General features: G+C 43.9%; 3 protein-coding genes and 1 long non-coding RNA gene across 9 annotated transcripts in view; 3 read left to right on the plus strand and 1 right to left on the minus strand.

Moving 5' to 3' along the window:
- Nucleotides 1-5,781: 5,781 nt before the first annotated feature.
- Nucleotides 5,782-9,112, plus strand: LOC307046411 (E3 SUMO-protein ligase ZBED1-like; the record flags this gene model as incomplete). Its single annotated transcript, XM_079692805.1, has 5 exons — nucleotides 5,782-6,670; nucleotides 6,815-7,322; nucleotides 7,498-7,684; nucleotides 7,833-8,059; nucleotides 8,866-9,112. Exons 1-5 carry the CDS (start codon nucleotides 6,064-6,066, stop codon nucleotides 9,110-9,112), a joined length of 1,776 nt encoding a protein of 591 aa, XP_079548931.1. The 5' UTR covers nucleotides 5,782-6,063.
- Nucleotides 9,113-9,958: 846 nt separating this feature from the next.
- Nucleotides 9,959-14,264, plus strand: LOC307045620. 3 transcript variants are annotated; one of them, XR_013809964.1, is made up of 8 exons: nucleotides 9,961-10,322; nucleotides 11,017-11,086; nucleotides 11,167-11,281; nucleotides 11,465-11,546; nucleotides 12,053-12,164; nucleotides 12,327-12,494; nucleotides 12,632-12,777; nucleotides 14,084-14,255. It is a non-coding gene; the product is annotated as an uncharacterized lncRNA (long non-coding RNA). The 3 variants fall into 3 exon arrangements; XR_013809962.1 differs by having other exon boundaries at nucleotides 9,959-10,322; nucleotides 11,017-11,281; nucleotides 14,098-14,264; XR_013809963.1 differs by having other exon boundaries at nucleotides 9,960-10,322; nucleotides 11,017-11,281; nucleotides 14,084-14,261.
- Nucleotides 14,265-14,975: 711 nt separating this feature from the next.
- LOC307045619 (uncharacterized protein) lies at nucleotides 14,976-18,492 on the minus strand. Of its 3 annotated transcripts, XM_079691395.1 has the most exons (7): nucleotides 18,285-18,492; nucleotides 18,032-18,174; nucleotides 16,528-16,671; nucleotides 16,102-16,206; nucleotides 15,743-15,766; nucleotides 15,502-15,640; nucleotides 14,976-15,364 (listed from the first exon to the last, which is right to left on the minus strand). In XM_079691395.1, exons 2-7 carry the CDS (start codon nucleotides 18,127-18,129, stop codon nucleotides 15,107-15,109), a joined length of 768 nt encoding a protein of 255 aa, XP_079547521.1. In that variant the 5' UTR covers nucleotides 18,130-18,174; nucleotides 18,285-18,492; the 3' UTR covers nucleotides 14,976-15,106. The 3 variants fall into 3 exon arrangements, with proteins under 3 accessions (XP_079547521.1, XP_079547519.1, XP_079547520.1); XM_079691393.1 differs by having other exon boundaries at nucleotides 15,502-15,766; nucleotides 18,285-18,485; XM_079691394.1 differs by having other exon boundaries at nucleotides 15,502-15,766; nucleotides 18,051-18,174; nucleotides 18,285-18,484.
- Nucleotides 18,493-25,739: 7,247 nt separating this feature from the next.
- The window catches only part of LOC307047039 (glucosamine-6-phosphate deaminase 2), a 17,559-nt gene continuing 17,529 nt past the window's right edge, over nucleotides 25,740-25,769 (plus strand). The window contains exon 1 of one of the 2 annotated variants that reach the window (XM_079693751.1): nucleotides 25,740-25,769. This exon is cut by the window's right edge and continues 449 nt beyond it. The gene's annotated coding sequence lies outside the window, so the exon portion shown is untranslated. The other variant, XM_079693750.1, reaches the window with a different exon arrangement.

A 25,769-nucleotide genomic window follows, 5' to 3' on the forward strand; every position in this document is an offset into this window, starting at 1 on the left:
ATGGCTAGAAAGGATCCGTCTAATGTAAATATGACGTCACGTTCTCGTTCTAACTCTCGTTGTAATCTGAGCGGCTCGGTTGTAATCGGAGTGGCTCGGAAGCGCAGTCACGTGGCTGAATGTTTACGTTTGGGATGGCGAGAAACTAAACTATATTAAGTATTTAAATACTTGTTAGTGGTCTTGCTGTTGAAAGAAGAATGACAACACTGTAGATCAGCAACACTATGGTTTATTTTGTATTCACAGGCAAGTCAACGTTGTTGCAGTAAAAGTCCCAAGATAGCTCCTGGTGCAATAAAATGTATGTTGCATGTTACTGCTGTAGATGTGTTTACCTCTTTTATATCCCGTTGGGTAGTTTAATCTGCAGCAATGCATCATATTCTATAATATCATCATATATGTGTAGCTTTGTCTCTGTCGTATCTTTCAAGAGTAAAGTGAAACAGCTGTTTTCAGCTTTGTGATGATGCATTTTCCAGCTGATCCAAGAGGCTTTTTAAACATCTTACTTGGCTTAGGAGGGAAGGGAATTTTCTCAACACATAAAGGAACACTTTATCCTTCAGTTTATCACAAACATTACATCAACACATTTGGAGATCCTAATTTGAATCCAGTCTGTAATTTGATATTAAGGTTTTAATAATGAAATGAGGTCATGAATCGAGTTCAAGGTTAAGATCATCTTTATTATCCTATGTACAAAAATTAACATACAACATTAATATAACAGTAACGAATAAAACAAAATAACATTATGCAACTCTGATCTTCTTGCTGATACATTTCAAAGTTACTTTTACATTTGCTCTACTTCTCCTGCTACTGTTTGCTCTGCTTTCAACTTCTCTTTCAACTCTGCTCTTTACTCTGCTTTCCCTGTTTCCTCTGTTCTCCTCTCCTCATCTTCTCCTCAGACTATCCTCCTTTTGCTGTCTCCTCTCCTCTGTTCTCCTCATCTCCTCTCCTCCTCAGACTCTCCTCCTTTTGCTGTTAGATATTTAGACTGTAATGACAGCTTATGATATACTTTTTATAACTACATCAATCACATGCAATGGATTAAAAACGTTGTTTTACTTACCACCTCTTTACAGCTCCATTCATCTCCAAGCTTCCAACATTCATCTGGCGGTGGTGCCTTGGATGAAAACAACTTTTGATATGATACAATACAACACTAGTTAACACCTATCCACAGCAATAAGCACAATGAGAAGACTAATGGTCTCTTTTATACCAATTTCTATTGGAGTGAAATGAACTGTGCCATGTCACATAGGATTGGAATGGATGATTGGCTGTGTTTTGTGAATATAGAGGAGATGGCAAAAGTAAATATACTTTGTTCTTACCTAAAGCATCTATCCTCCTCTTCGTACCCCTGCCTGCTCCTCCCGCATTAGACTCTGGGGACTTAGCTTTTAAAATCTTGTTCAAGCTGTCCACTCTGTAGTTGGATCTCATGACCTTAGCTTTATGACCCACCCGGCCTGAAAAAGGGTGTCTACGATGGCTGGTACTGAGAGGTGTTATGGTCCTCTTCTGCCTTTTTTGTTTGGGGGGCGTGAAGGTGAGAGGAAGACTACTGTCATGTGGGGTGTGTTGCTTTACGTCCTCCAAAAAATCATTTAGTCTTGATATCACTGTACACATGAACGTCTCATCCTGTAGGTGGTATGTGTGCTCAGTAATTTCGCGCAATAAGGTCCCACACTGCTGTCGTTTCCTATCTCTTGAGGACTTTTAGTGGTTACCACTGCTCTGATTACAACGAGAGTTAGAACGACGTCTCTTCTCGATCTTCCCGCGATCTTCCCGCGTCCCGCCCACCCCGACCCTTTCCGATTACAGCCGAGCTGCTCCGATTACAACGAGAGTTAGAACGAGAACGTGACGTCATATTTACATTAGACGGATCCTTTCTAGCCATAACCGAGGCGTCTATCGTTATAGAGAGGCGAAGTCCCTCCCCTTCCTGGAGCCTCCATGGGACCCCGGAAGCGGAAAATTATACATTGAATTCAATGGAGAGAGAAAACGTATCTTTTGATCCCGTTTGAATTGTGCCACGAATGACACATATGATGTTTGTCAATTTAAAAGAACATTTTGCAAACACATTTTTTTGTGTTAAGCCGCTCAGTGAACTACATGTCTCTGGTCCCGCACAATACGCGTCACCAACACAAAGATGACCGTCACATTGGCACATTTCACCTCATTCTTTCAGAATGAGAATAAAAGTATAAAACGAGGTGAAAATTACTACAAGTCTGGGCACGTTGAGAGCTGTACATACACGAAAGGGGAGTTAGTCGGTTCTGTAAGAGCCAGCATGCAGGACCGGCTTTACAAGGTTTCGGTGAGTAATATGAGTGCAATGTTTAACGTTAATGTCAGTGAATAAGGAGGAGAACGAAAAAGAAGATGATGAACCACAGACCCGGCATATAATGACTGCAGTGTGCAGGGCTGTGTTAATTTATGTTACTGTTATCAATAGCATTAGTTGACTGAGAAAACCGTCAAGAAAAAAAGTTTAGCGATGTTACGAGTCGACTAGCATAATATGCCCACGGCTGTGATTGACAACCTGGACAGCCAGTCAGAAGCTAGAATGCCAACATAGAGAGTCAATCAGAACCTAGAACGGGTGTACTGTATACGGGTGTGTATGCTGTGGATAACATTAGTGTTCACAAGAACAAGGTACACTCCCGTGTTTTGTTTTAGTTGCTCTTCAGATTGAAGCGGCCAGTTTTATATCGACTATATGTGTGATCTCCTTTTTACATCTCGTTGTGTCATTTGAGTTTATTTGCTGTGTGTAGATTCAAGGATTTTGGTTATCTTGTCAATTTGTTTGGTTATCTAGGCACAGCTGTGTGTGACTCCCTCTGGTACACTGGTATGTGTTTTCCTAATGTAGAGAGCATTGATTAATTCATAAACTACACACTGAGTCTAGATCCTGACCAAATCCTTTTTTGTTGATCAAATGTTTTTCAAAAATGTAATACACATTTAAAAAAATACAATGTACAATCACAACCAATAAAACACAAATTACAAAAAATTCAGAAAAAACAAACAACAACAATCAGACAAGAGGACAAAACTATGGAAAAATAAACCCTCCCACCCCCAGATCTGGACCATCCTTGTATTGCTCATTCAATCTATTATAGCATGTTAACAAACATGGTACTTACTTTATTTGTACAGATCTACATGGGAGAGGATGGCGCGATGCAGAGCGCTGTCTGTGGTTGTGCACGGGGGATGTACAAATGCAGCCACGCTGCAGCATTGGCAATATTTACCATGTGGCAGATCAGCTCCACAGAAGTTGAGTGCCAGTGGAGGAAGCCTGGCACTTCAAAAGTAGTCCAGCCAGTGTCTCAACTCTACCAACAGCAAGAGGAGACATACAACCCACTGGCCAGAGACATCGCCACTGAGGAAGTAGACTGGTTCAGGTCTGCACTGAGGGGCGCAGCGTGGCATGGCATGGCTTTTGTCACCTGAGCCAGAGCTGCAGCCTCAACATCAGGCCATTTTCAACGTGCCGGAGCTGGTAAAGGAGCATGGGGGTCGGGGGCTTGAGGCAATTCTTGCCTCAATGCGACTGAGCAGAGACCAGCAAGCTGCCATCCAGACAGCCACCGTAGGACAGCAGACAAATCCTCAGTGGCAGTTACAAAGGCGGGGCAGGTTGACAGCCAGCAATTTTGGTGCTGTGCTGAGGTCGGGACTTTCATCCACTCCATGCGCGTCCCTCATGAAGAGGGTGCTTGGGGGGTACAATTTAGACGGAGTCATGGCTGTCAACTGGGGAGTTGTAAACGAGGTGTGTTTGGCCAGTGTGTTTGGCCTTTTAAGTGTGACACATATGTAGTGATAAATGCTTCACTTGACCACTGTTCTTAATAAAAAAAGTTTTCTGCATCGTCAGTCATTTTTTCCAAATAATTACCAATATTTCACAAATTCTTCATGTCAACTTAAGAGCACAGCTGTATGTTGAGTGTCAGCTTTGCTTGGTTCATCTTACTGGGGGGCAGCTACATGGATGTCGGTGCAGTCCACAATCATTTTGCAGTTGAAGGCAGAATTAATTTATTATTGACTCAGAATGAAGCACAACTTCATGTCATACAATACATTGACTTTATTTGTAATTGTGTAAAAAGATATGAGCATTGATTAGCAAGCAGGACCTGCAGGAACAGAGAACGGTGATGGATGGAGCTGGGAAGAGAGAAGAATAAAGAAAACAGATCAACTTTATTATCGGATATTAAAAATTCAATTTCAAAACAAGTTGCCGCTCCTACAGTTTTCTAGTATGTAAAGATGATTTCACATGACCTATGCAAAATATCACTCAATACATGTGTCTCTCTGGGGGGTGCATTGTGCCTTTGATGTATACAAATAATATACCATAACCAAATACTATTACGTACAGTGGAAATCAGGTTGCCAGAGCAGGTCAGTCCAGTGGGTATGTTCCTCAGGGTCTCAGCAGTTACAGGTGAGGTAAAGAAAATAAAAGAGAAAAAGGTCAGTAACAACACTTTAAAGTAACAACACTGAATAATTATCTCTTTTAATAATATTCTCTCAGTAATCACTCAACTACTTTCTTTCCAACAAACAGATTGACTCACTCTCACTGTCATCACAATGACACATGTCCAGAAGAATGTCATGCAAAGCTCCCTGCCTGCCTGCCTTCCTTCGACTCTCCCTGAACTGCTTCCTTAGCAGCCGGTGGAGGGCGCAGTAGGCTACTCTTCAAATGTTTCACGAAATACTTACCATGATGACTACTCTTACTGTTTAACATTTTGGTGTACTTCATGTAATAAAATAATAACTTCATGGTAAGGCTACTAAAAATGACAAGGCTAAGTAATGTAATGCTAACTAACGTGCTCGCTACTCGTCGCTACTAGCTAGGTAGCTAACTTGACTATGTTCCATGCACAACATGTATGATATTACCTGATATGTCTGATCCAGCGACTCCTGGTCCTTTCTTAAGACGGGAAGCGATAGAACGAGCAAGTGGTACGATCACTTTTGTGATTACAACATGGTACAAAGCACACGGGCATCTTGTAAAAGTGAATGTATTGGAGCAATCTCTTATATTTATTGGAGGGAATAAATCAGTTATGAAATCTTCTTCTTCGCTTTAATTACGAGTCGCAACCACTTGGAGCATTATCGCCTGTGACATCACATGCGCGACCCAGAATGGGATTTGGGATTTGTAGTCTTTGTAGTCGCGTATTTTTCATAGTCTTATATTTCAACAGTTTTACGACAAAATGTGACTTTTTTGACATGGAAATGATTGTTTAAGATTGACAAACATCATATGTGTAGTTCGTGGCACAATTCAAACGGGATCAAAAGATACATTTTCTCTCTCCATTAAATTCAATGTATAATTTTTCGCTTCCGGGGTCCCATGGACCGGAAGTAGATGGGCGTGACTTCGCCTCTCTATTCCAACCCAGTTTAGATTTAACCACGCCCACTTCCGCATTACGCAAGAACGTAGCTTTAGCGTCATAGACTTCATCTTCAGCAGTTATAGCCATAGCGGTCGCGGTAAAGCAGGAATAGTTGTTTTGTCTTACTGGTGTTTTATCATCTCAGCTGGTGTAAGTATTAGCATTATTTAATGATACTATTATATATATATATATATAGAGGCCTACACACATTTATTCATTTATAAACATATATTAATGTTAAAATTAGTGGTGGGCCGTTATCGGCGTTAACGTGCTGCGTTAACGTGAGACTCTTGTCGGCGATAAAAAAAAATATCGCCGTTAATCTATTCTCAAAGTTGGGTTGGGAGCTGGGTCTATACTACGCAAGCTATGATGACTTTCACCTTGATAATTTAGCGCGGATGTATACCTAGCCGAATTGCACTGTAGGGGGCGAGATCGAGTCTTTGACCTGTGTTTCTTCTACTGTCTATGGATCTGACCCCGGTCAAATCAGCCACATTAAACGTGACATGCTAACATGGATACAGCAGGTATGAAGCCGCCGGGTTTGCTTCAGGGGAAATTTATTTTTAAGAAGCTTCCCGATGGAAACCTCGACAAAAATAAGGTTGTTTGCACCTTGTGCAATGCGGAATTAGTTTACTGTAGGAGTTCATCCAGTCTCAAGTACCACCTAAACGCAAAGCATCCCTTAGCTAATGCGGAAGATGCCGGGCCAAGCACTGATGTAGCGCGGGGGAAGACTCGTCGTCAAACAACTATGTTTGAGTGCAACCGAGGCAAGCCCGTCAGCACAGCTCTATCAGCCAAGCTAACTAGTCTCCTCGCTCAGTGGATTGCCACCAGCTGCAGGCCCATTAGCGTGGTTGAAGATGACGGGCTCGAGCTTGTTCTCCAGGCGGCCACAGGTGACCCATCTTACAAACTACCTGCGAGGCGAACTATCATGAGGAGAATACATGACCAGCACGCAGAAGAGAAAGCTACGGAAATTGAGAAGATGGTAGAGGCGAGGTCTGTAGCACTGACTGGGGACCATTGGACGTCCGTTAACAACGACAACTACCTCGGCGTTACAGTACACCTCATCGATGCTAGCTGGGAACTTCACTCCTTCGCTTTAGGTATGCTACGTTATGTCATTTTAAATTACATAATTTAATTTCGTAGCCTTTTAATTACCACCACGTTATGTTTGCTTCTTGATAATTGCTAGTTGTTTACTACTAGTAGTGAAATTATTCTAATTTACTTTGTCTGTCCGTTAGGTGTGATGAAAACAGAGGAGCGTCACTTTGCAGAAGCGTGTGCAAGGCAGTTCCTCGACGTCGCTAATCAGTGGGGGATAACTGACAAAATAAGCACTATTGGAACAGATAGCGCTCCTAATATGGTGGCAGCAGGGAGGATACTTCCATTCGAGCACTTGCCCTGTGTTGCGCATGTTGTACAGAGAGCTATTGTAATGTCACTTCGGGAAGGTGGTTTTGATGGTGCACTGGCCAAGTGCCGTAAAGTGGTCGGACATTTCAAACACAGTCCGGCCAACTCAGACGAGCTAAATGTCCAACAATCCTCCCTTGGACAAGTTAAGGAGTCACTCGTGCAAGATGTTCCAACACGTTGGAATTCCTCTCTTGAGATGATAAAGCGCGTGAGGCGCAACAGAGACGCACTGCACACAACGCTGTCGCTGCAGAAGCACAACCTGGCCCTCCCAACAAATGCGGATTATGAGAAGTTGGCAAAGCTAGAGAAACTGCTGGAGCCATGCAGGTATGGTCTACAAAGATAGTGTGTTCATGAATTGGCATACAAGTTTTTAAATGTCACTTTGTATGTAAGAAACACCTGCCCTTAAATGTGTAATCTGAGTTAAATTAATCTGTCACTAATAATTTTTTGGTGTGTGTCTGTCTGTCTGTCTGTCTGTCTGTCTGTCTGTCTGTAGGTACATCACTGAGCTCCTTGGTGGAGATAAGTATGTATCCTGCTCTGTGGTTCTACCTGCCCTGTGCCACCTCCAGCACGCGATGAACATCTCAGATGATGATCCTGCCTATATTGTGCGATTCAAGGCTGCCTTCATCAAGGACCTCAACCAGCGGAGGGAAAAAATAAACCTGGAATGGCTTAAGGTATGTCAGAGTGACCAGAAGATAACTACATTGTATGACCATAATAGACTGTAAAGCCAGATGAATAAGTCATGAAGAAATATGGAGGTTGGATTTGGAAAGTGACATTTTCATCAATCAATAATTATAATTTGTTTATTCATCAAAGGTGGCGACTGCTCTAGATCCACGATTTAAGGACCTCAAGTGCTTGCCCAGAGCAGAGAGGGAGCCAGTGTGGGCAAAGCTAAGTGCGTTGATGAAGGGAGAAGAACCTGCTCTACAGCCACTCAGGGAGGAGAACCCTGAGCCACCCAAGAAGAAAACAGCCCTGCTACTGATGGGATCCGACTCAGAATCAGATGAGGAGACACCAGAAGATAGTACAGTGGAGAGGTACAAGTAGTGCTGCGTACCGGTACGCCGAACCGGTACTGGACTTGTAAAGAGTTTCGGTTCAAGTCCGGTTAAAACCGGAACGTCAGGAACCGGTACTTACGTATATTCTCCTTTGTGTTCTAAACCATCTAAAACCTTCCATAGATCGAGAAATTTGCGCTGACAAAAGACGAAAAACATTGTTTTGGCTTCTGATATGGCGGCCATTACTGAGCTCACGAAGTCTCGCAAAATATCGCAACTGCTCGCGAGATCTGTGTGACGTCAAGGGAAGCTGGCTTAGACATAGTGGACACTGACAGCGTGGGATGCTGGTTGCCATATATGGTAGTGTAGCTTACTGACAGCGTGGGATGCTGGTTGCCATATTTGGTAGTGTAGCTAAGCTAACTCCTTTTTATGTATGGTGATATAGTGTCTGCCGAAAGAGCAACACTTCACCCAGACAATGTCAATATGCTGTTGTTCTTGAACAAGAACACATAGACTTGTACTCTTGCATATTGAGTCTTGTATGTACATCACTATGTATGTAGTTGTGTTGTGTAGTTAGTAACACATGTAGAGTTCTAGAAAAGACATGGTGTAGACACAAGTTGGAAGGGGGCACAATAAACCTGACGAGTTTGAATTTGAGTTGATTATGAGTTTATTTTCAATTGATAATTAGCTCACAATAAGTTCACTTTAGTTACTCACACAACTTGACACAAGTCCGAACTTATAAGTCCGGACCTGAACCTGAACCTCTGGACTTGAGTCCGGACCTGAACCTGAATGTGAGTCCAGGTACACAGCACTAGGTACAAGGTAGAGCCCAGTGCCAGTCTAGATCAGTGTCCACTGAAGTGGTGGTCGGAGCACACTGCTGTCTATGGTAAGATGGCCCAAATTGCCCGTAAATACTTGGGGACTCCTGCCACAACTGTCCCATGCGAGAGACTTTTTTCTTTAGCAGGCCATATTGTGCAGAAGAGGAGAGCTTGTTTGTCACCAGAAAATGTGAACAAACTGGTCTGCCTGAGTGACTGGTGGAAGAAGAAGAAATAGAGCTTTCACTGACACAAAGCTACTGACTGTAAAGTTCATTACAACCTGTTATATAGGCCTACTGTTCAACTAAAAATAAACAGTTAATAAACACAAGTACATCTCATTGTCAATGATTTATTTTCATCACCAATTATCATAGAACAGCTTTCTCAAGCAGTTTGTGATGCATTTTGGAAACTGGAGATGAGCCCCTGGTCTAATGCACCACCTGGCTTGAGAAACCCGTTCTCAAAGACTTACTTTTAGTCATTATTTGGGTAGCACACATATTCTCAATGCCTTCGGCAGAATTCAAATGAGCCATTTTAATCTAGATTAATCTAGATTAATTCCAAGAATACAGTGAGATTAATCTAGATTAAAAAAATTAATCTATGCCCACCACTAGTTAAAATAGACATTTATAACATATTATAAATGTTTATAAAATATTAAATAAACGTTAACATGTTACATGACCAACAAAAAAACGAAACATTATAGGCTATATATACAGATGTTTGCTAATGTATCCCTCTTATATCAATCAGTAATTAATATTAAATGATGAATTAACATTACCTCAGCACTGCATAAGTGTGGTCGTCAGTCATATTGACAAAGATATTGTATATTATATGGAATGCCATTTAAGCCAAAATTAAATAAATAAATAAATACATCAATAATTAAATAAATACATATATATATATAAATATGCCTATGAAATAAATTATGAAATAAATAAATGAGGCAATAAATATGTATACATGTACATTTAAATACACATTTATTTATTTCATGGGACTTTTATTTCATAATGAGACATTTATTTCAAGAGACTTTTATTTCATAATGACACATTTATTTATTTCAAGAGACTTGTATATCATAATGACACATTTATTTATTTCAAGAGAATCGTATTTCATAATGACATATTTATTTATTTCAGATGACTTGTATTTCATAATGACGCATTTATTTATTTCAGGTGACTTGTATTTCATGATGATACATTTCATGATGAGACATTTCCATTCCTTATATGCAAATGAACGGGGCGTGGTTAGCTCACAGATCCAGAGACCCAGACCAAAGCAACAGCACCACAACATTGACACTAACTGGTTCTTATCTGGTCCGCCCCATGCTGCTCTTCTGAGAGCAACCGCTCTGACAGCTCTCTCTAGTCTTTACTGGGAAACAGCTAAAAGTCCTTCTGGAGGTAAGCAATGCAACACAATTACACCCAGTCTGAGAGTAAAATATTTCTCGAAGGTTCGTTTTGCTTTCTTACAACGTTAAGTTAATGTTAACGTAACCTTAAGTTTGCTAGGAGGCTATTGTTACGAGCTAGCTGTCTTAGCTAACAACAGTTAGCAGCTAACGTTTTCTGCAGTGTGTGTTGTTCTGAAAAACGTGATGTAGTTATTTAAGGGTATGTTAAATTAACGTTATTTTACAAGTTGAAAGAGTTAAGTTGTGTTTAAAATCGTCAATGTAATGCACGTTAGAGGTTTTTAGTTTGACATGAAGTTAGCTAACGTTAGCTAACTCTACCAGGTTAGCATATTAAGCTGTACTTTCTGTGGCAGCTAGCTTAATACAAAGAGGGGTTTTGTGCTTCATTGCAAACTTTTCTTTGTTAATCTACCTGAAACTCTAGGGACAGTTCGTTTCTACTCAACTATACAGACCATTGTTGAGGAGATGCAAAACATACTGTACATGAGTTGGGTCCAACATATACCTTGAGTAATGTTACTTTGCTGCTAAAAATGAAACATCCTTATCAGATGAGGACATCACCAAAGTGTGTGAGTCTGTCAGGGGATTTGATCTGTTCTCTGCATGTCGTACACACTGCTCTGGTATTACTTATCTTGTAAAATGTAAGTCTCGCTCTTGTCATCGTTCAGGCTTTGCATTTGAACTCCTATGACTGGTTACGGACTTGAAGGGAACGCCTTCCTGACATCCAGGAAAAAGGTGAGATTCTAATACATTTGAATGCCAAAAGCAAGTTATTGTTTTAACTTTTTAAATATGATTGTTTTGGGGCATTTCAGTTTTATTGGACTGAGGCAGTAGAGATCTACTGGAAACAGTGGAGAGGGAGGAGATGATATGCAGCAAAAGGCCCAGCCGGATGGTTCCTGCTCCGTGTGGAACGTGTTCTATCAGGTAAAGCACTTTGGTAGGCCTACCCAGTTATTTATGGTATTGAGTTTGAATTTAGCCTTTGGAATGTAATTTCCAACAGTGCATTATAAAGACTGAAAGATGTAAAGCTTGGCATGATTTCGTCTTTTACTTAAGAGGATGTTTGTCCTCCTGTGTTGTCTTATTTCCTTATCTTTCTTTCAGGTGTAACATCTACCAATGGTACATGACAGAGACCTCCTCCACCTCTTTGCTGTCTTACTAGTCAATCCTTTCCTAAATAGTGGTAAGTTTTACAGTTCAGTGTACGTTAATTTAGCAACTTAATGCTTTACCGCTGTTGAATAAACCCTATATTGCTAGTCATTTTATTAAAACTACGATTTTAAACTTTTTGATTCCAATTACAATAAGTTATAATTGTAAAACATATCTTAACATCCATCAGCAATCAATACAACAAATCATCCAACACTAAATAGAAGAAATCTGGACCTATTTCTTTTTATACAGCAGCATGTTTTGGGACTGCTCATTGATGTCATCAAGAGCCATTGAGTCTACCTTTTTGTAGTCGGCCTCTCAGAATGTTTATCATTTCTTTGTCTCTTAACATTCCTATCATTTTTTTTTTATTATTGTTGACATTGTTTTGTTCTTTATTTTTGTTGTGAGAATCACTTTGTAATTATTGTGTAAGTGCTATATAAATAGTTATACTAATATTATTGTTGTTACCATCATTACTATTATTAATAAGGTCTTCTTTGTTTTCTTTATTTATCGCTGCAGAAAGGATCATGCCAGCCCACATCAAACACCTGATCAAGAGCTTGTGAACCTCACTGCTGCGGACACCTGTGTGATATTCGACTCTGACTGGAACCCTCAAAATGACCCGCAGGTACGATATATATATCTGCTCTGTCTGTCCTAAAGATAGTTCAATAGGGCTTCAACAACAACAGTCTTTCCGTTTATTCCCTCGGTTCTTTAAGTGTATATTTTCCCATTTAATGCTTAAAAACTTTGCTCTTTTGACCCCTCTTTTAATTTTTTATTTCAGGCTCAAGCTCGGTGTCATCGTTTTGGCCAGTCTAAGGCGGTGAAGGTGTACCGTCTGATCACTAGAAACTATGAGAGGGAAAAGCTGGATAAAGCTAGTCTGAAGCTCGGGCTGGACCGTGCTGTCCTGCAGAGCACGAGTGGGAACAAAGAAGGCAACAACAACGGGGTGAGAAAAAAAAAATCTGTCATATTTCTAGATGCCAAGTCATTTTTGGGTCAGTCGCTGTTGCAGTACGCTTAGTTTAATTTCAAAAATAGTTTTCTAAATCCACTTGTGTAAATGTCTCTCTGCGTCGCCTTTAGCCGGTCCAGCAGTTCTCCAAGAAGGAGATCGAGGACCTCCTGAGGAAAGGAGCCTACGCCGCCATCATGGACGAGAACGACGAAGGCAATCGCTTCTGTTAGGAGGACATCGACCAGATCCTGTAGCGAAGAGCCACCATCACCAGGTATGTTCTTAGCAGCACTAGCCACTTGCGCTTTGTGAGATACCAAGTACTTGGTTATTTGAAATGTAATATTGATGATGTAATAATTAAAACTAGGGATGGGTACCGAGCCCCAGTATTAACGGGCCCCGGGGCTGAATTATTAAAGACCGTGGTACCGTTAACGTCCAACGTTATCGATCTTTTTATCGGTACTGTAGACATTTAAAAAATAGATGTCATATGTATTATATCTACACAAACATTATATCGCAGTCTTACTGTCGCCAACTCCGTTTCTAATATGCAAAAAGACTACGAAGTGCATCTATGATTTATTTTCGATCTTTCCAATCCAGACGAGAGATCTCTCTCCCCTGTCGGTGTGCGAGGGGGTGGGGCAGTTTACACACAGAACCTGCTACATGCATGCAACACACACACACACACACACACACACACACACACACACACACACACACACACACACACACACACACACACACACACACACACACACACACACACACACACACACACACAAACAAACACATGGCGGAGAGAACTAAGCGCCCCGAGGGTAGTTATGTTACCCGTCTTGAGGCATGGATGTATAATAAGAACTGGATACAGCGTGGGAGGCGGGGTCTCGTTCTTTCCTATGAGAGCTGCTCATTGGCGCATGAAGTCAAAATGGCCCAACTTTTGAGAGAGCGAAACGTCACAGATTACCCAGCATGCCTGGCTGTCAGAGCAGAAGAACCCGTTCGTGCGCTCACAGAGCATGCGCCCCTTAAGCCCCGCCCCCCCGAGCACACACTCTCGGCTCACTAGAATGAATGGAGAGAGAGAATAAATCTAGATTCGGCTTTTAGTGCATTTTACAACTTTAAGGACTTAATGATTCTAAGGCTATACAATAGTTCATACTGGGTAGTTTATTTAGTTTCAAAAAAATTATCCACCGATTTACAGACGTCTCTTTCCCAATGTTAGTCAAGGGGAAAAAGTATTTCTGGGCCGGTGGACGTCACAGACTGATAAGGAAATTGTAGTACCGCCGTTTGGACACAACGAATATTTTCCTCAGAGTCCGGCGCACTTCCTGGGGGCTTGGTCTTGAGGTGGAAAATGCTCGTTGCCAAAAGTGCAATAAGAGTTTAGCATGTATGTATGTATGTATGTTAACTCAATGATACAAACATGGGTTAATGATTAGAGGTAACTGAGTTATTTATTTAGTTAAAGTTACAGCTATTCTGTTTGCAGTTCTATCATCACATAATTTAATACGATTTGTTAAAACATTGTTGTTTCTTATTTTGAGTTTGCTTCAAGCAGTGGCTGTACGAGAAAGACGTGGAGGACCAAGAAATGCTGTCCAGATTGGCAAAGACCGGAAGATACATAACAGAAGATAATGGATATTAACAAGAAAAATTATGTTTATAATTTCTTTGTTGCTGTTTACATTTTGAATTATATTTGTTATTTTTAAATCAAACGCATCTATTTTAGATGATATATTTATTTAGATGTACGTTTTTTTTGTAATATTATTGTATTAGGTATAATTTATTAAATAAAAATACTGTTATGAACACTATACAATGTCTTTATTTTGATAGTTACCAGAATACATTGTATATTTAATACTAACATAAGCTGGTGATAGATAAATGCTGGTCTGCTGGTCTGCCAGCAGACACATATTTATAAAGAAAGAAACAGAAGGGAGGACATGATGATAGCTAGACTCAGAATAAATCACACAGCATTGAATGGTACGCTGCATGTCATGGGGAAAAGTGACACTGACAAGTGTAGGAACTGTGGAGTTAAAGAAAATGTGGAACATCTATAAAGCTGAAAGAGAAAAACTAAAGGATAACGTTTTAGAGGCAGAGAGGGAATGGAGTGTGGTTGGTATTTTGGGAACAAAAGGTTTGCTGCTAAAGATCTGTACAACAAAAGATCTGTAGGACTGAAGGATTAATGGTCATCCACCTTTATGATTTCCCTTCAACGTCACCACACAACCATCTCTCTGTTCCCTGCTCTCGGCTTCCTTCCATCGTGTCGCTCTTCAATCCTTCATTTTCATATCCTTCAGTATGTGCATGCAAGTGTGCTTTTGCATGTAAAAGAAGGAGTAGAGGAATACACAGCTAAAGGAATGAGAACAGCTCCAACAGTAACATGCTGCATCAGAATTTATTATTATTTACATTTTATTGCACAACATGTACTTTTACTGCTGATACTTAAAGTACATTTTTGTTGAAAGTATGTCTGTACTTTGACTTGTAATTTACATTGTTGTATTGGTACTTTTGCGTAAGTAATGGTTTTAAGTACTTCTTCCACCACTGCTGAAATCGTGCGAAGAAAATGTTGCCTGACCTAAGGTTCTGGGTTCAACATAACTGAGGGTTTGAACAGTTTCAAGATAAACTGCCAATGCCTGACTGAAAGGAACATGGGGGTTTGGTAGGGCCACAAGATCTTGTTCACTCAATGGGCGCAGGAGCTGGATCTCAGGAACAAAGACATTAGATGCACAGGGGGTATGTGGTCCTTCCCAGTCCACACCATAATCCTCACCAACCTGACATACGAAAGGAATAAAGCCGTTCAGAATGTGTAATCAATTACAATGTGGGTCATTTTGCATGTATTTTAAATAAATAATTGAGCCAGGGAATAAGATGGCATACATTACATCATCTAAAAAACGTTGTTTACCTGTGAGAAATCTTGTCCCTCTCTGTTGTTTAGTAACCACAACTGTAAAGGTGAACGGTGGCTTGCAGTCCTCAGCCCATGGTGATTCCATGCCTCCTTGAAACACTGAAGATGATGCTGAATATGTGGCATGAAGCACCTGTGTAGTGCATACAGGTCAATCTCTTGGTCAGGATTGAGTAATCCTTGGGCCTCCAGCTGGATGAATATTGTGTAGAACAGATCAAGAACATTTTCATACACATCTCTCCAAAGGCGCTCAATTCTGTAAAAGAAAGAATGAAATACAGCCTTTATATTGTATTTTTGGCAGGTCACATTATTCAACAGTTAGCAGGATGGAAAAGTTGTACAAGGTTCTACTAGTAATGGCTGATTGACACTTATGTTCAGACTGGAGTGTGAACACAATGATGAGCGAAGTGAGAGCTGGATTTTAGGTAGTGACCAATGAACTTGTTATGAACTGCCAGTAAAACGCCCCGCTATCACCCCCTGCCCCGCCTGAATGTAAGTATTGTTTTGTGAGGGTGGACAGACATGCTTCTTCTCTCGGTTTCATTGTACTTTAATAATTTATATTTTTTAAATCCTCCATACCTTTGGTTATGAACACTCCGTCCAGTAATATGAGAGCTCCTGTTCTCCCCTTGTGTTTGGACCATGAAATGAGCAACCCTAACATTCTCACCCCCCTTGTCAGATCTGTAAGGGGAAAAAAGTACATTTATCTGAAGATGACTATCCAACATAATTGTACCTTCAAAAGAAAGGTCTTCTCTCGGAAAGCCTTCTACAGGGTCTAAGCATACCCTGAAGAAGGCTGTTTGTGCCGTTCTGCGTGGGTTGTAACCCAGCTCTGTTTTAAGATTACCGAAGAGCACCTTCATTACACTTGTTTGAAATTCCGAACACTCATTTTCTTTTTGATAATTGTACCTGTGTTACAAATGCTATTAAAATACATTTTAGTCAAATAAGTCTCATTGTACTTCATTTATTAGACATTTGTAGGACATTACATACCGAATTCGAGATGGCACGCCATATTGGCCAACAGCAAACAAGAAGCCTTCAAGAACAGTTGTAGCTCTGTTGTTGGTGGCACTACTTAAGTACACAATTAGCCTGGAGAATCCATCAATGCCACCATGAACAACAATCCTCCATCTGTGTGAAATATAACAGGATTAATTGGTTATTGAATTGGGGCCTCATATCCAAATCACAGTTGATAAAGGCACATCTTGTTCATTAAGCTATGTCAGGAATAGGGTTGGAGGGGTATGGTTGTGGCAGGTTCGGTGATAACGTTGGATATTGCAATAGCAACATGTCCTGCAATATCACAAAACATTATTGCCATTGCAATATCCAACATTATCGTACATTGCATGTTAACCTTCTTTAAGTTAAAAAAAGTTGTACATAAATAAGCAAATTCAATGGCTTAATTTACTTTACCAAGGCAAGCAGATTTGTCAGCTGGGTGAACAACATTTATATTTTAAAGTACCTTTTTCCAACATCTAACCTCTCATCTCTACTAAAGATGGAATCACACAAGGTGCTAAAATGTTGGTTTCCGGTAGGCTAATCTCCGTAAAAGGACTTTGCCAATGGGTCCTGAGATTGTTAGTAGGCTAAAACTGATTTGACCACCTCAGGTGCTAATACAGTGCCCTAACAGAGTAAATATGAAGAGGAAACATGTGATTTCATGTGAACATGTGAACATATGATTTCATGGTACTGTTTGGAATTGAGACATATTCTGGATCATGTTCATACCTTTGAAAATGCTTATAAATAATTTTGTATGTCAAAGCTTACACACATTTGTTAAAATACATCATGGATGTCCCAACTAAGGGTCAGTGTGCATTTCAACCAAGCAGAGAAACACCCGATTCCAGTGCACCAACTAGTTGTGAGTTCATGTGTCACTGCTTTGTTGGAACACATTCACACCAACCCTTTGCGGATAAAATTGGACACCACTGACATTATGGTACTATCAGAAGAGCTCATATTTAGCTAGGATGTATGTGGTAGAGGGCTTGCCCCCATGCAAGGACTGTACCTTTAGTAGCATCTAATTGTGTTTTTGTTTGAAATTCAAACTCAATTATTATCTAATGAGTAGACAAGGAGTTCAATTCATATCCTCAACTAACTAACATACAGAACCCTCATTGTTATATTTTGTATTAAAAAAGGATAAACGCATCTTTAAGTATTAATGACCTGGCCGTATATCTTTTAATGTTACTTTTTCCTCAGCCTTCAAATTGGTCTCACACTCAATACTTCCAAGGGTGCAATGTCTGTAGATAGGCCTACTTATTTCAGCAATCACACCTTCACCTCTGTTTTCTCACATGATGTTACTATTTAGTGATTTCAGGTGGTGTGGTACAGGCTTGGAACAAAGAACTGCAGGACTGCAGCACTTGAGTACAGGAGTTCAAGAGCAGTGGCCCACTAGATTATGATGGACACAGCTCAAAAAGCAGCAGGAAAAACGGACCTGATCAGCTTGTGATTACCGTCTATATGCCATAGACTATTTGGTGCAGGAACATTGTACTGACGACGCCTTGTAGTCTGGAGGGTTAACCTTCGCATCAAGATTGCTCCTGGATCCACTCTCTCCACTCCTTACTCGATGCCCTGATTGAAAAAGGAGATTTATTTGTTTATTCAAATTGGCGACTGGCTAAACCCACGTCATTTGGAATTGGGTTGAACATTGAGGTTAAACAAAAACTGTTAATTTTTACTTTGAATGTGTATGCCTCTGGACCGTAGATGTCCCAGCATCATTTTATATCCAGCATTCGGATTAGTGCGCTGAATCTCCATCACCAAGGCATCTACATCGTCATCGTTAATTGAAGAGTATAGGTCTGATTTTCTACAGTAGAAAAACATAAAACATATATATGTGTAATGTCACTTCAATTATATATTTATTACATAAGCGACAGCAACGTTAGTTAGGTGTAACAGTTATGAACACAACTCCAGTTATCTTAACATTAATTTATACAGTGGCTGCAACTTCACGTGTATCAGGAAACATCTCTGACTTTAGTCATTTTTGATGAATAAACAAAAACCGCAATTTCACGATACAAACAGATTTCGGTGTAACAATAGTCATATCTGACAGAGCAGCTGTTAATAATAACTGACCTAACTTGTGTGCAACGTCAACATAAACGTTTTGGCTAACGTTGACGAACATCCACCAGTCTAACATATTGTAACGTCCACCCGGACGTGTCGGAATGACGAGTGAAGCGTTCTCAAGTTAAAGAGGTTTATTAACAACCAACGTCTCTCATCCGTCCTTTCTCACTCTCTCTCCTCTCGCGCCAACCTCTCACTCTCCTGCACGCGCCCACACAGACACACACACACCAAACCCTCTGCTCCCCAACCCCGCCCCTACCTGCTCTCCTCACAGAAGCCTGACACAAACAGTTAACAGAACACTTGAACAATAAATGCAGATCGCTACATTGCCCCCCCCTTACTAAGTCCCTCGCCCCGAGGGAATGCATAAAAAGTCTCTGAGGTGGCCCGGGGCTCTTCTTGGTCTCTGAGGCCGCCTTGGAGTGAACACAGGCGGCTGCGCTTGCCGGCTTGGAACATCCTGTCCCGGAACAGGGGGTGAGTTTGGGGGTGGGGGTGAATGTGGGGGGTCAGCAGGGGACACAGTCAGTGAATCGGGGGAAGTGACTGTCTGGTTTCTCCTAGACGATGCTGGGGGTCTAGGCCGCGGATGTGCATCGCCTCTGTATGGGGCCAGCCGGTCCCTGTGGAGGGCCACCCGTCTCCCTCTAGGCGGCAGCTGGACCCTATAGACCACCTCTCCCAGCTTTTCCAGCACCTCACAAGGGCCCACCCAGTGACAGTCCAACTTAGGGCACCGGCCCTTCTTTCTTCTTGGACTATACACCCACACCAGGTCCCCGGCCTTGAAGTCCCCCCCTCTAGCCCTCGTGTCATAGTTTCTTTTCTGTCTCATGCCCGCCTTCTGCAGCTGATCGCGGGCAAAGGCATGTGCTGACTCCATTCTATCCTGGAGCCTCCTGGCATATTCCGGTCCCGGAGGAACCGCTGGTGTGTCGGGGGGTCGGCCAAAAGCCATTTCTGCTGGTGTCCGCAGCTCTCGCCCCAGCATGAGCAGGGCCGGTGTGCATGAGGTGGACTCCTGCACAGCCGATCTGTAGGCCCAAAGAACAAGAGGGAGGTGCATGTCCCAATCACGCTGATGCTCCGCGGTGAGGATAGCGAGTTGTTTTCCCAGAGTCCTATTGAACCGTTCGACCAGTCCGTCACTCTGCGGGTGCAGAGGAGTAGTCCGCGTCTTTTGCATGCCCAGCCGGTCACACATAGCGGCGAACACCCTCGACTCAAAGTTTCTTCCTTGGTCGCTGTGAATGACCTCGGCCGCTCCAAATCTGGCAAACATGCCCTCCACCAGGGCACCTGCAACGGTCACCGCCTCCTGGTCTGGTATAGCATACGCCTCTGGCCATTTTGTAAAATAGTCCATGGCGGCCAGGACGTAACGGTTCCCCTTCTCTGTGCACGGGAATGGGCCCATTATGTCCACCGCCACCCTCTCCATCGGGGCCCCCACCGCTAGCTGCTGAAGCTGGGCACGTGACTGATCAGTGGGACCTTTGTACGCCGTACAAAGGTCGCAGCGGCGGCAGAAGTCCTCAACATCTCTCCTGAGCTGGCCCCAGTAACAGCTTTGGCGGAGTCGACGCAAGGTTTTGGAGACGCCAAAGTGTCCTGCCCCAGTAGTTTCATGGGAGGCCTTAAGCACTTCTTCCCTCAGCGCCCTGGGGACCACCACCTGCCACCTCTCCTCCCCTGTTGCAGGCTCTTTCCAGGCTCTCTGCAGCACTCCATCCTTCGTCCGGAGAGCCTCAAACTTTGCAACCAGTCCTTTGGTGGCAAGCGAGCACCCAGCAACTTCATTCCACAGTGGCTTTTGTCCTGACTCCACCCACCTCAGCACTGGCTGTAGGTCAGCATCCTCTTCCTGCCGCGCTCTCCATTCGGGTGAGTCGATGATCCGTGCACCTCTGCAGACCGGCTCGGCTGGTTTATGCCTGTGGTCTCGCTCCTCCTCTGCACAGAGCTCCTTTTCTTGGTCCTCTCTCTTTTCACAGTACCGACAGCCGCTGGGAGCACAGGGGCGCCGGGACAGGGCGTCAGCGTTGGTATGGCGAACCCCCGCCCTGTGCTCCACTGTGAAGACGTACGGCGCCAGTCCTTCTAGCCAGCGTGCAATCTGTCCCTCGGGCTCCTTGAAGGACATCAGCCACTGGAGGGCTGCGTGGTCAGTCCTCACTGTGAAGGACAGGCCACACAGGTAGTACCTGAAATGGCTGATTGCTCTCACAATTGCCAGCAACTCTCTGCGTGTCACACAATAGCGCCGTTCAGCTTTGTTGAAGGTTTTGCTGAAATACGCCACCACTTTTTCCCCCCCAGGCCCCACCTGGCTCAACACCGCCCCCATCCCGACGTCACTGGCGTCCGTATCCAGGACGAACGGTAGGCTGAGGTCTGGGGGAGTGAGGATGGGAGACTCCGTCAAGGCCTTCTTTAAAGAGCTGAAGGCCAGCTCACACTCTGGAGTCCAAGCAAAATCACAGTCTTTCTGTTGCAGGCGGAACAGGGGTGCAGCTATGCAAGAGAAGCCACGCACGAACCGCCTGTAGTACGACGCTAACCCAATGAAGCTCTTCAGCTCCCGCAGATTGATGGGGGCTGGCCAGTCCTTTACTGCCCGCACCTTCTCCTCCAGCGTGCTGATGCCCTCTCCTCCGACTCGGTGCCCCAGGAACTCCAACTCTCTCCTCAAGAAACAGCACTTGTCGGGGTGGAGCTTCAACCCCGCTGCTGCTATCCTCTGTAGAACCCGCCGCAGGGCTCCTAAAGCCGCCTGGAAGGAGCTACCATGGACCAGGATATCGTCCAGGTAGACCAGGCACTCCTGTCGGGGAACGTCAGCGAGCACCCTTTCCATCAGCCGCTCAAACGTGGCCGGAGCGTTGCACAGGCCGAAGGAGAGGACTCGAAACTGCCACAGCCCCCTCCCAGTGCAAAAAGCTGTCTTTGATCTGGCTTCTGGGCTGAGGGGAACTTGCCAATACCCGCTGCGCAGGTCTAAAGAGGAGAACCAGGATGAGCCAGACACCAAGTCCAAACACTCATCTATGCGGGGCAGCGGGTATGAGTCTTTCTTGGTCACACTGTTCAGCGGTCTGTAGTCCACACAAAACCTCATCTTTGAACTCTTCTTCTTATTGACCATCACAACCCCCGAGGCCCAGGGGCTGTCAGAGGGCTCAATAATGCCAGCTGACAGCATCTCATCAATAGCGCTGTCTGCTGCTGTCTGATGGGCCAGGGGAAGGCGGCGGGGGCGTGTCTTGACGGGCCGTGCGTCGCCCGTGTCGATATCGTGCTGCACCAGGTGTGTCAGGCCCACTTCCTCTTCTGTCAGAGCAAAAATGTCCTTAAACTCCCACAGCACTTGCCACAGTTCCTCCCGCTGCTCGGGTTTTAAGTCATCACAGCTGCGTTTCCACACCTCCTTCACTGCCGCCCGTCTGTCCCCCTTTAGAGCTGCAGGTTGTTGTTCCGGGGCCGGGGGCCGTACATCAACTGGAGTACGGGGTGTGGGGTTGGGGCTGGGGTTAGCATTGATGACAGGGGGCATGGCTGAAGGGGGGGGGGTTTGGGGTGGGGGAAGTGTTTCAGTCACTCTTGATGTAGGTGGGTGTGGTGTCGTGGCAAGTGTGGGGTGCACCATTTCAACTGTGGGACCCCCTGGAAAGGCCAGCGTGTTCCTCCCCAGGTCTAGCACACAGCGTGCAACCCGCAGAAAGTCAAGTCCTAATATGCAGGAGTCCTGTACTGCCGCAACCCACACCTTAACAGACACTGACAGCCCCCCCACCTGTATAACCACCACCCCTCTCCCAAGCATAGGGGCTAGCTCACCGGTTACTGTTCGCAGTTTCACCAGAGTGGGTGTCAACCGTGTCCCCGCTGGGACCACGTCCGGTCTCATCAGTGTTGCTGTGGAGCCGGTGTCAACAAGGGCCGTCCATGGGGCCCCTGCCAGGGTGACGGGGACATGGCAGAAATCCCCCGCGTGAGTCCAGCCCACCACCCTCACAGACTCTGCGATGTCGTTTGCTTCTGGGGGAAGCGGAGCCCCGCTCCCCCCTCCGTGCAGCTGGGCTCTGTCCACTGGAGACCAGGCACGATGGGACCCAACGGTGGGGGTCTGTGACGTCCCATTTACACAGACCCGGGGGCGTTTCCCTGAATATCAGCATTCATGGGGCACCTTGTGCTAATATGGCCGACCTGGCCGCACCCCCAACACACCAGAGGACCCCGACGAGGACGGTTGCTGCCCTGCGGCGATTGCAGTGCCATAGCACGGATTAGCTCAGTCAACTCAGCCGCCCATGCTGGTTTCTCTTGTCCTGGCTCCTCCTGTCTCACCGTTCTCACAACCGGGCCGCCTCCCGTGTGCGTGCTCTCTGCCGCCCCTCCTACAACCTCTCTCTCCAACGCCAGCTCCAGTGCTTCCTGCAGAGAGCGGGGATGTGCCAGTTGTGTCTGGACGCGCAGCTCCCTGGGGGTTATGGCCCGGATAAACTGGTCCCTAGCCAGCTCGCTCTGCACCTCAGGGGACATGTGGCTGTATGCCCTTCTCGCCAGGGTTTCAATGTCATTAGCCAATATGCGGAGCGGCTCACCCGGCTGTCTCTGTCTGCTTGACAGCTCCGAACGCAGCACCCCAGGCTGGCTGCATTGTCCAAACCGCCGCTTCAGAGCCCCAACCAAGGCCCCATAGTCAGTTCTTTCCGCCGGGCTGAGCAGTAGCAAACAGGATAAAGCTTCATCTGTAATACACAGGGCCAGCTGGAGCGCCTTATTGTCCTCAGACCAGCCCACAGCCCGTGATAACAGTTCAAATTGGGCATGGAAGGCTTCCCAGTCGGCTTTACCGTTGTATTTCGGTGTTTTAACTTGGAGCCGGGCGCCGCCATCATTGTTTACAACCGGCGCCGCGCCACTCCCGGGGGAGGTCCCTGCGCCGACGTGCCGCTTCCCGCCGGCCGAGTCGAAACCGGCAGCAGCATTTAATTCACGCCATAAATTGTCTTCTGAGTCACGCCATAAGCCATCCATCTCCTCCTTGACTTTCGGACGAGCTCCGGTCCGGTTCATCTGTGCTTCCATTATTTACCGCCGATGAAGCAGAGCTAACGTTAGCCGAGTCAGTGCTAGCTGCGGCTACCGGCGATTAGCGGATAAAACTCTGTTTTTTTTGTTGTTTTTTTTTACTTCTGACACCAATGTAACGTCCACCCGGACGTGTCGGAATGACGAGTGAAGCGTTCTCAAGTTAAAGAGGTTTATTAACAACCAACGTCTCTCATCCATCCTTTCTCACTCTCTCTCCTCTCGCGCCAACCTCTCACTCTCCTGCACGCGCCCACACAGACACACACACACCAAACCCTCTGCTCCCCAACCCCGCCCCTACCTGCTCTCCTCACAGAAGCCTGACACAAACAGTTAACAGAACACTTGAACAATAAATGCAGATCGCTACAATATATACTCCATTTCAAACATCTCTTCGTATCATATTGCTACACAATACTAAATAATTGTTTGTCAATCATGTTTTAATTTTGTTAACTGTATTATACACGTTTTTGCCCACCAGTGTCGTCCATAGAAATAAAATAGGAGTAGAACGGACATTCCCATTCAAATCAACGTAGCAGGATAATGGATGTATTATATTTTAAGATAATGCAGGATGGTCAGAGCGGCGGCCATTTGTATGTGTACCGTTGCCATAGTGACAGTTGTAGCGGGCTGACCATATAAATAGAATATGAGTATAGTAGTATACTCGTATTCTATTTCTATGGGCTCGTTATTTGTATGACGTTAGCTAGATAGAGCAATAATTTGATTTTACGTTAGCTCAAGTAATTCACCTTAGGCCTTCTTCGACCGATCTCCTCTGAATTGTGCGGGATGACACACCAAAGAGATCCGCGATTTCTCGGGTTGATAGACCGGACAGCACATAGGTAGCGAGCATATCGCATGGAATATCCAGAGGCGGGCATCCTGCACCTGTGCTTGAACCAACTTCTTGGACATCTTCCACACGAACACGGTGCTCAATCAGTGTCAAAGTATTTACAACTTCGTCATCCGTGTCGATATCTCGAAGAGCGCTTATCCGCCCGAGTACTTCGATAAAGTCTTCAATATGGGCCAACACAGTATCTGTTGGTAAACCGTGTTGATCAATTTGATCTGCTAAGGATAGCATAGCATCTTGGAGCCCACCGACATCTTCCATGTTGTCTGCCCCGCCTTATTTTCATTTAGTAGTTATTATATAGTTTATAAAAAAATGTTTAAGTCCTTCTCCTCCATTTTCTTCCTCTTCTCGAGTAGTCAGTGTTGTGGTGCTGTTGCTTTGGTCTGGGTCTCTGGATCTGTGAGCTAACCACGCCCCGTTCATTTGCATATAAGGAATGGAAATGTCTCATCATGAAATGTCTCATCATGAAATACAAGTCATCTGAAATAAATAAATATGTCATTATGAAATACGATTCTCTTGAAATAAATAAATGTGTCATTATGAAATACAAGTCTCTTGAAATAAATAAATGTGTCATTATGAAATACAAGTCTCTTGAAATAAATGTCTCATTATGAAATAAAAGTCCCATGAAATAAATAAATGTGTATTTAAATGTACATGTATACATATTTATTGCCTCATTTATTTATTTCATAATTTATTTCATAGGCATATTTATATATATGTATTTATTTAATTATTGATGTATTTATTTATTTATTTAATTTTGGCTTAAATGGCATTCCATAATATTATGCATACAGTCTATGATATTATGCAGCGTTTATAAGGACGGTATTTTGCTTGTCAGATTCATTGTCAGATTCAGATTTCGCGGGTGTGCCGTGTCTACGTAGAGCTACGTCGATCCTTGTGTAATGCGGAAGTGGGCGTGGTTAAATTTAAACTGGGTTGGAATAACGATAGACGCGACCGGGAGTTTTTCACGTAATGAAACAAGCGTCTAGGCGGGGCCTCGTTCATTCCTATGAGAGTTGCTCATTGGCGCATGAAGACAAAATGGCCCAACTTTTGA

Source organism: Notothenia rossii (genome assembly GCF_949606895.1).
Source record: "Notothenia rossii genome assembly, chromosome: 7".
NCBI lineage: Eukaryota > Metazoa > Chordata > Actinopteri > Perciformes > Nototheniidae > Notothenia > Notothenia rossii.